This window comes from Hyposmocoma kahamanoa, unplaced genomic scaffold (assembly GCF_003589595.1).
Source record: "Hyposmocoma kahamanoa isolate Upper Pololo Valley unplaced genomic scaffold, ASM358959v1 94, whole genome shotgun sequence".
Lineage (NCBI taxonomy): Eukaryota > Metazoa > Arthropoda > Insecta > Lepidoptera > Cosmopterigidae > Hyposmocoma > Hyposmocoma kahamanoa.
In genome coordinates this window covers 2177163-2188215 of record NW_020654878.1, presented here as the reverse complement: position 1 = coordinate 2188215, position 11053 = coordinate 2177163, and the positions used below count along the sequence as shown (strand labels likewise).

Below are 11053 nucleotides of genomic sequence, written 5' to 3'. Positions count from 1 at the left end.
CTTTCTAAGTTCATAAAGAATTAATTGGGATCAATAACTTCAATAAAATCAACACCTTTATTAGAAAAAGAATTTTAACTTTAAACGCTCAGATCATTGTTATATTAGTTGTACCTCTGCACTTCTCTAATGTGCAAGGGCGAGCAGTAAGCTCTTCTTTATTTTCAGCCTCTCGCAAAACGTTGAAATGTACCTACATACTCTATCAACAATTTCTGTCATCACCTCACTTTACGAGTTGATGCAGTAGGAGAAGTTGTGACGATAACTTAGATTTACGAGTAACTAAATAAAGACGACAATATTGTTGACGTACACTTAATTACATAAAGGTTTCAATCGTGGAAATAAACCACAATTATCCACAAACTGAGAACCGTGATATGATATGACCGAATGATCAACTTTTAGGGAAACTGTTATATCTTTTTTTAAATTATAAAATCATGTCGTTTAACATCTTCAGCATCAAAAAGACTGACTTTTGACTCAATGTTAACATAATCAACAACCGTTTATACGTCACCTTTAAGAAGATGTTTTAGATCATAGCTCGCTAAGCAATCCCAATATGGGTTGGGAACTTCACATTTTTTCCAAGGATTTTGAAGCTTCTTCGACATGCAATGAATATGCCAAAACATTCCGAAAAATAACCTATGTACAACCTATATTATAGATAAAGTCTACTTAGTGTCTTTAAACTTTAAAATCCACTTAATTGAACTTTATGATGAGTTTCAAATATAATACGACAAATTATGACTGACGAGTCTCCTTTGTAGTACGGTCATTTTAGGAGGTTCCTATATCTACTCTGTTTATAACATATATTAGTAAAGTGTAGCTTGTCCATCTTCCAGGTATAGTATGCACATCGTTCCTATGGGGTTACCTGAGCGACTCGCGCGGGCGCCGCACGGTCATGCTACCGGCCATGGTAGGTTCTGTGTTCTTCTCCCTCGCTTCCTCATTCGCCACCACCGTCTGGATGCTGGCGGGGCTCAGGATGCTTACCGGATGCCTGTGAGACTCTATTTATTTATTTTTTAAATTTCGAATTCAGAATTCTTTTTTTGTGGATAAATCTCAAAAAAAATTACAAATGTTTCCAGATTTGGCATAATTTTTCATTTCATTATAGCTAAAAATGAAATGTTTCTTATTGTCCCTTACTTACCATAAAAAAATCAGTAGTAAAAGATCGTCAAATAGGTTTAAGGAAAGGCAATTGCATAGTCGGACAGCAGCAGACATGGTAAAAGAGATGGAATAAAGGAATCAAAACGTGTTCATTTCGTAATGTACATAATTGATTTATAATCCCATATTAACTAATCCTAAATTATCCACTTTTCTTCTCCTTTATGCAGGGTATCAGCGTCCAGCGCAACAGTCTACGCTTACTTAGGAGAAATGCACATTAACTCTCGAAGAGCTTCGGCCATTGCCTGGGGGTCCGTCTTCATCTCATTTTCTTTCATCATCTTACCAGGTAAGCGAGTCTAATTGTACTTTTCTTTGACTAATACTGCGTGTACATAAATTTAGGAATAGTGCAGGAAAATAAAGATTTATCAATGACGATAGAGGACGGAAGGGGAAAGATATTTGGGCATCTTAAATGTCATGGTAGCTTAACAGGAGGTAAGTTAGAAGAAAAAAGAGGCAGGGAAAGATCAGACGAAGTTGTTTAGATCAGATAAGGGAAGTTAATGTCGTATCTTATGAGGAACACAACATTAGGGTGCTGAACAGAGATAGATGATGCTCTTATGGTGTGTACATTACTCGATACTAATTCATCGTTAGAAGTAACGCGATGATGATAAACATTCACGACCGACAAATATATTTGTCGCTGTCTATCGTGTCGCTTTTCTGACTTGTATTGTTCTTTCTAATTGCCAAATAATATAGGATAAAATCATAAGAGTGAATTTGATATTGTCATTAAGGTGATGTTGAGCTGTTAAGTTTTGTTTCAGGTTTAGCCTGGTTGATAATTCCAGGAGAGTGGTCGTACTCCATAGGAACAGTAAATATCGTACCCTGGCGAGTCTTCATGTGGTCATGGTGTGTCCCGGGGTTGATTGCCGCTGTATTTCTTGCTTTCTTGCCAGAAAGCCCTCGATATATTCTATCTGCTAAAGGACCTCAGGAAGCGCTCCCAGTCTTGGCTAAAATGTATAAATGGAATCATGGTTGTTCAGAGCATAATTATCCTGTGAGTAATTTTATATATATATCATATTATATTATTAATAATTAATATTATAATAATATATATAATAAATAATTATAAAATATAAATTTATTATCATGACTAGTGTAAATATATCCACAATTATTTCTATAATGGATATATTTTGCTAAGATATACATGATATTTACTGGCGTGCGATAGTGAGTATTGGGTACGGCAATAAAAGTATGACAGTTGGTGAATGCTGGAGGAATGAGAGTTTTGCGTACTACGTGTGGTATTACTCTTACAGACATAATGTGGATTAGTATAATAAAGAGAGCATTGACTTTTGAAAGATATTAGTAGTGACCGGGATATAAGAGGTTGATGGTTTCATCAAGTAGAAAGGATGGATGTTAGTAAAGTTATGACACAAAATAGAGTAACTGTCGATGGAAACGTGGGAAATGGGCATGTATTTAACAAAGGCCAGATCAAAAGCACTAAGAATAAACGGGCATGTACGAAGAGAGTGATGCGAGTGTAGGAGGCGAAAGAGGTTTCAGGAGCGTAACAAGTAAATGCTTGTAGTCTCCCCTCGCCATGGTCACCCTGCATGCAGTAGTGGGAGACAGGCGTGACGGAATGTATGTATGTATAAAAATATAGGAAGCCAGTTAGTTATGAGACAGATAACAAGTTGTTGTAATCCTGAAGACTAACTTGTATTAGGTATAAAGACAAAATAAAAATGTCTCAGTATAAAATGCTTAAGGGAGGCGTACCAAATATCGGATACTTTTTGAACATTCGAAAAAAACACTAATATAATATTTAAAATTTTATATTTATTGCAGTCACAGTGTTTGTCTATCTAAAGACTACATTAGAAAATGAATATCGTCTCTAGCCAGCAGATTAAGCTCCGCTGCATACGCAGTCCGCAGAATACGTGAGCTTACCGATGTTAGTACTGCTAGACTAGTTTACTTTAGTTACTTCCATAGTATAATGTCCTACGGGATTCTCATGTGGGGTAAAGCGGCAGATATTCAAACCATATTTGTATTGCAAAAAGAGCTAAGTCCAAACTCATGGTACCACGATTTCGTTTAACCAAGGTAAACCACTCTTTTATGGGGAACTGTATACGTTTGTACAATAAGATTCCGGACATATATTAAGTTTATCATTTCCTAAGTTTAAAAACTACATTAAAAATATTTTGGTCGAAAATCATATTACAAAATTGAAGACTACGTGTTAGATAAACATGTATGGAAAGACGACATGGCTCCAGAATCCACACAAATTTGATTCAAAGTGTATTTCATAGCATTTAAGTTTATTGGAAAAGAGCAATCCCTAGAGTTTCTTGCTGGTTCTTCTCAGGGAGGTCAGCGTAGTGAACGAGCAGTAGCTTAAATGTGACGTTTTCAAGTGTAAATTTATTTTACGGAATAAATAATCTTTGACTTTGACTTTGAGTTACATTCATATCTATGTTCATTTATTTTCTATAAAATTATTTTGTTTTAATTAGAAAAATCAACATGTTTTCACATGTACCCTAATAACGGATACCCAGTACAGGGTATACTATTCAATATTGGATATCCAGTATAAGGTACACTCTATTAACCAGGGCACGTATTTAAATGATCCCTTTAAATTTGTGAAAGCAGTAGGCGAAAAATCTAAACGGCCATTTTTTTTAATGATCCCCCATCTAAACAAATAATTAAACATTTAATTATGAAAGACACTATACAACCAGTGATGTGGGTACCCCAATGTCGATTATGTAGTATTGTGGATACATAGGTATCCATTATTGAGGTAACTACCTACTTATACAATAATCGGTTAAGAAATTGTTACCCTGCGCAATTATCGCTGAAATGCGTTAAGTTCTGTATTCTAACTATGCGCCTAGCTAGTATATGACACTGTCACAAAATATAATATCACTTACAGTACTTTAAACACAGCGTTTTGAAGTCAAGATCCGAAAAAATCGTCGAACGGAAAAATATACTTTGAATGTTGACAGTGCACTGAAGGCAAAAATGGCGCAGACAACTAGCAAAATATTGTTAATGTACATTGACGAAGAAGTTCGTCTACGGTACGTCTCCCTTATACTTTCCCGACCAAAATGTATTGAATAGCAGATTGTTTTTTAGCGATTTAAAAGAGGTCTCCATTGTAAAGTTGTTTGTTTTCATACGTAAAGCAAGTTGTTACTACAAATAGTAGTCAACGATCTTCATAATCATAACTCACAAAAGCATTATCACCAACAACAGCTGCAGAAATGTCGTCAGAATTGTGGCGTTCCCGAAGAATACAATCCATTAGTAACTCGAGTGACAGCGCAGCAATCCCTGGATCCAAGTCAGGTGCCGTTTGTCGGTGATGGTGGAAACCTTGATGCTTTACGAGGCTTGGACATTCTTAACTTTTCTGCTATTTCTAAAACCTTCTACAGTTTCGACGACTTGGAGCTTATCTTACTGAAGATGCGATTCTTGGAAACTACTGCTATTACTAACGTTTTATAAAACTTAAATTTTGCGATATTTTCTGATATATACACCTTTTTCTTCTGCTTTTGGTGTACTGGTTGCACCGTTGTACAATAACAAATTATTTGTACTATGGTTTCCATGTAACATTAAGAAGAACTGACTTTTTTTAATTGAGTACCACTTAAAGCTTCGTTTTTTAAAATATACTACTCATCCATTTTTATAGGTAGAAAGGATAGCCAACATAACACACTTTCAGCACAGAGTCGATTTTGCCGAATCCCTCAAGAATTTCGAACAGCTTTTCAAGCCTCCTTTGTTGAGATGCGTCTTTATCTCACATGTGTCTATGTTTGCTGTATACATGTTGTAAGTATTATTTTTGGTCAGAAACATATCTACCATAAAGCAGATTCTAGGATTAAATGTGTATAATTTGAATGGAAAGTTATAATTCTGATCAAAAATTAAAACTTTAATTATACTAATTAGATTAGAGGTACTACCTCTATGTACCAATATGTATTGTGCGACTGGTTAAAAAAGTGGTCATTGGCGTAGCTGCCATGCAAGGGCTAGACACTTATGGATTGTGGAGCCTTGGTCATGACTCTGACGACTCATGAGTATAACGCTGAACGATTTCATCAGCTTAGCTTACCATTTTTTATAACATTTTGTAAACAATTTTAGGTCCAGTGGTTTATATGTTTGGGTGCCAGATATATTGAACGATATTCTTCAAAACACGAGCAACGAAAGTACTACTATCTGTGAAATAATTGCAGACAAAATCAACAGTACATCTACACTTGTAAGTATAATCGCATAACGAACATGTATGTGAATAAAACTTTGAATTGATCTAAAAACATATTATGCAAAGCAGTAGACTCCCATAGAGTCAATAAAGTCATCGTCTGTAAGCTATCAACATTACAAAGTTAATGAGCTCAAACACGATTGTTCTACTATAAGATACATCTAAGATTAAAACAAAAAACGAATTATGTAAGAATAAAATATCTAACTTTTTACATTTTTATATGGAGATATTTCTCTTTAAGTTCTACTGAGAACCTGCTAAGTTTTAGTTTTAAACTGAATGCCTATTGTTTATTAAATTCACATTTATTCCAAAATTAGCAAAATGCCCAGCGGTTTATCGACACACCGCGCCACCAGCTGCACTGTCAGGCGCCATTGGGCCATTATGGACAACGTATCTGTGTCAAACTTCCTCCACCTGTTCTTATTTTATTCATATTACCGATCCCACACTTCACCTCCTAAAATGTAGGCCCGCGTTGAAATACCCAGTCTTAATATTTATGACAGATACACCACTTACTATATTATAAATGCACTTTATTGTGTCCCCTGAGGAATCGGTGAACCGATTTAAACGAAACGGCGTTAAAACAATGATAATCTAAGCTTGTTTTAAAACGTCATCGAAAACCACATCCAAATTGGTTCGCCTATTCTGGAAACTAGCATACATGAACGCACAGACAGATTAAATTTCCAAAAAACTGATGTTTAGGTTTAGTAGTGTATCTTCAGCAGGTAACACTGACTTTTACTTTAAAAATACTAAAAGTACAGACTCAACTTCTTTACAATTTACTTATGCATATATTATTGACATCGAGTGTATAACTATGTATTTGCCTATTGGTCATAACTAAACGCATTTACATTTCGATAACTTTTAAGATATTGGCTCCTAAAGTTTTATTGTCATTTAAAAACAAAATTACTCTGATTTCGCTTAACAATAAAACTGAAACCAAATAAGATATAAAAAAGTATTTATGTGGTCTGTGAAAAAAACCGATTCGAGGAGTTATAGATCTCGTTCCGTAAATATCGATTACGTTAGTTGTGATAGGAGGGCAGTATTCAAATGCTTGTATGGCATTTACTATTGGGATTATGAAGAATAGCTTGAAATGGTTAGTATCATATTATGAAACTGCCAGTTCCTTGACCTTTGTATGTTTTCTTAACGTTAGTTGACTTACTACGGTGAATTTATCATTGTTTACATAAAATTTTCCTTTGTTGTTGATGTAATATATAATACATGCCTTTATTATCCTCTATTATCAATAATTGCAAATTACTCTCTTTTCTATACATCATATAGTTACTTGCATAATGTCATTAATTTATACGTATATATGGAAAGAATGTTTGTCCGTGTGTGTTTCTTGAGTTGTTGTGCCAATGCTTGCAAAAGTTGGGTAAGATATTTTAACAAATGTATCTACAACTGAAAAGTCAGTTTTTTGCAAATTCTTCGATACGTGATTTCGTTTTGTTTCCACGGGTGCGTTTAAAACTATGGCCGAATGCAAAACAGTTTTTTCATTCTTTGGCATTGCAACGCATACAGCGGTACAGCTAATATTCAATAAATAATGTTTAATGAAAGATAAAGGGCGTAAGAGTGTTCCCTGGAGAACACGTCTAAAGGAAAAATAAACGTTTCATGAATTGTTTTCACTATCTTACAGTTTCCATATTTATATTACGTCCATAAGCTATGTCTTCGTATGTACAAAAGCTGACAAGATAATATCTTAGTTATTTTAAAGAAAAATAAATATTGTAAAATGCTGTACTTATTGTCAAAGGCTTATGTTAAATACATAATGTTATTAAAATATTACTTAAGTAATCTAGTAATCTTTTGGATGTAGCATACGACTTTTGGCATATCTGTACTTTGGTGGGGCATAATGTAACTTTATTGCCTCCTGCATTTAATGTCTGTAAAATAATTTTAGAATTTTTTTTAATGCAGCTTAAACTGGAGGAATCAAATCTGTACGAGAAAGAACTAGTAGATTACATGAAAAGAATTTCTATACATATTCCAGGACGCATTTTGTAGATCTTTTTTTTTTTCATTTTTAACAAACATGAAAAATTACTGTTCCTTTCTTTTTATTTCCAAAGTTAATAAATTAAGAATAAGCCAAGCAATTAATAAGCCAAGAAATTTCAAGTTATTCCGATTGTAGAGTTAATTTTTTTAAATTCAGTGGTTGGTGAAACATCAAAAAACTCACATACTAATGTTAATGATTATTAATTTATAGATAAATTAAAATAAGATCTAAATGTTTAAAATGGAACTTGAAAACAACATAAAAAAAGACAATGCAAGTTAATAACAGACAAACATGTCAAACACGTGTATAACGCAGCTACAGAGGATTATGAATATTCTATCCTGCAAATTCTGATCAGCGAGGCAGAAGCCTCTTAATAAACAAAAACTCTTAATAAATAAAATAAATATAAATAAAAGACTATTTAACCATAAAATACATAAATAAATATAAACGAACAATTAAAACAAACGAACAGTAATATGGACAAAAAGGATGAAGACTCAGTACTGCTGCTATTCGCATGCTGCATCAGACATGCAAGCGGAGTGTATACTAAACAACAAGCAATTAATACAGGCAGTTTGTGTTGCACTAGACATTTGTGAAATGTATAAAAATAGAAAAATTGTAAAAAAAAATTATGGGTAATTGAAGAACGTACAAAAAATATCAAGACATCCATAAGCGCCTGCATAGAAACTATACTAATTTAAATTAACTAATTCCAAAATTTTCACAAACAGTATAACATACAAGAACACAGTATAAGAAATTGACATCCCGAGATTGTTTTTTAAATGTTTTTCCTAACTTTAAAATAAATAAAAATTCAATTGATCTACTAAAGTACGGCAGCTAAAACTAAAAGTACAGAGTTCTCCGAGTTCTACTCTCATTTCGTTGTTATTTTTTCATAATGAATATTTTTGCTTTCAGAATGTAGCAACGTGCAAAGTTAACGTGAATGTCGCCGTGTTTCCAATTTCAATGGGTATGGGTGTCATATTTGCAATTACATTTCTGGCGATCGGCGTGTTCATCAATAAAGTTGGAAAGAAGACACTTTATTGTAAGACTAATTACTTCGTTAATATTAATTGTTGTTATTTATGTAATTTTTAAGATGATTTGTAGTTGGCTTAAAGTCAGATTTAAGTCAATAGGGGTTATAAAAATTCTCAGTCAAGTTCAATTGTAATTGCAAGCATGTTCACTTAGCTACCTTACTTTTGCAATCCAAATTTGAATTAAACCGAATCCGAACACAACCCCATTTCTGAACTGTAACTCAAAACAGAATCCGTACATTGGTTCGGTATTGACCGAACTGGAAACGAGGCAATAATCAATACCTTTAATTTTTCTTTATTGTATAGATAAGACAATCGCATTTGAAATTGTATTTGCTAAATTCTCGTCTCAATATCAATTTCGTAGTTTAATCTAGTATTCGTAGTACAAGGAATTCCTTAATCTGGAAATTGGTAATTAGAGTTGTCAGCAGCAATGTCATAATTTTTTCCAGACCTACTTTTCTTACACATTCTCTAACAACATCATTTTTCCAGGGGGTATAATGGTCGTATGTGGCATGGCGACGATAGGTTCAGTGTTTGTGCGGGATAACGCTTCGGCTACTGCCTTGCTCATCCTGGCTCTGTGCTCTGGTTGTGCAGCCTCCATACTTGCTAGCATTGCTGTTGATGTTTTCCCTACTTGCTTACGGTGAGTTGAAATTTAAACATGTTTACAGTTGCATCTGCATCAAGATGTTCAGTTGTCTATTTGGTTGCATAATAAATTCAATACGGACCATTACCTTATATTCGTATTCGACTTATATGATAATGTTTACGGTACAATGTTTTATACGATCCAAAGTGATAATGTGGACTTATGCCTTAATTCCAGAGCGATGGCGATGTGTACGATGTACATGGTAGGCCGGGCCGGTGCGGCGTTTGGCTCGTACATTCTCGGAGCTCTGCTGGACTCGCATTGCCAGATGTCCATTGTTTCCTTCGGCGTTTCCAGTTTTGGTGAGGAATTTAATAAATTAATAATAAATAACACGTCAATCGATCTGATATATTTGTTACGTTTTTACAAAATTTCTATATTGTGGAATCATTCTTATTGGTCATATCAGTATGACATGCTAGTATAACCACCAATAAACGGACCATTTTCTCTATGGAACGATAATCGGGTTCCTATGACAGCCTAAACACCTGTGCACACGGCGTATTTTGTTCGCGCGAACGACGCGAGTTTCACTCCACTAGAGTTAATACTTAGAATTTCATGTAGAAGACAACTTTTCTGTGATTTTTTAACCTTTTTATAGTTCTTGTCCAGTGCAACGCATGCAAAATAAACACCCAAAAACGAATAGTAATAATTTAGTACAGTTACTAAGTGATTTTTCTTAAATCTACTTTAGGATATGTTTGAAAAGTGTGCGTGCTTCTATATTTTTTTACTTGCTTCATCTCAAAAAGTAACTGAAATAATTACAAGACTAAAATCAAAACTATCTCTTATCAAAATGCATGATACATACATGCGTCTGCGGTGTATATACGCGCAGATGACGCGCGTTTACGGCGCCACTGTATTTGTGAACGTGTGCAAAGGTTTACTCGCTGCATCGCGTTTAAATCGCGTTAACGCGTGTCATCTACCCGTCGTGTGTCGCCGCCGAATTGCACCGTGTGTATATGCTCTTAGGTAAACATATCAATAAAATTATAAACGAAAAGCGAGCAATGCTTCGATGTGTAATACGTATAAGAATTTCAAGGTATTGCTTTTTGTAATATCAAATATTATAACAAGTTACAATCCAGTCTGGGCAAAAGTGTTTTGCTAGGTGTGATCATGACACCTGAACAAATGCAAATGAAGCAAAAAACCTTTGTTTGATGTGATTGACCATGATGCTATTTAATATCTTTGATGTTTTCAGTGTCAGCGGCGCTAATGGTGTACTGGCCGAAACCTGAGAAGGTCCGTACAGAGATAGAGGGCCGAGGCCTTACGTACTAGCAATGTTCGCGCGTCTTATCATATAAGACTGATCTTTTACTACTTATGTATTCCTATTACTTTTAGGTGTGATTAATAAAGATATTTATATTACCTAAATGAACTTTTTTATCTTACGAAAGCGATTATACTTACTTACGAAGCGAATGCGAGTCGGGGCGTTACACACAGCAGTCCCGCGCGTAGTTCGCGGCGGGACAGCGCAGCGGCTCGAAGGCGGCCGGTATATACCAAAAGCGTCACGCCACACTTCATTTCTCAGATTACAAAACAATAGGCAGATGGAGCATATCGACTCATCCGAAGAACAAAGACCTATGTGCAAGACTACTTGTTCTCAGGACATAGTACATTTCGTTCGTTCTTCTTCGCTGTGGATG

General features: G+C 34.7%; 1 protein-coding gene across 1 annotated transcript; it reads left to right on the top strand.

Annotated features, from left to right (window-relative positions):
- The first annotated feature begins 571 nt into the window (after positions 1–571).
- LOC113237944 (synaptic vesicle glycoprotein 2C-like) lies at positions 572–10765 on the top strand. Its single transcript, XM_026474662.1, has 11 exons — positions 572–575; positions 864–1026; positions 1374–1495; positions 1989–2227; positions 4498–4590; positions 4946–5088; positions 5413–5533; positions 8562–8694; positions 9194–9350; positions 9537–9664; positions 10594–10765. The coding sequence occupies exons 1-11, from the start codon at positions 572–574 to the stop codon at positions 10671–10673; spliced, it is 1383 nt and encodes a 460-aa protein (XP_026330447.1). The 3' UTR covers positions 10674–10765.
- Positions 10766–11053: the final 288 nt, after the last annotated feature.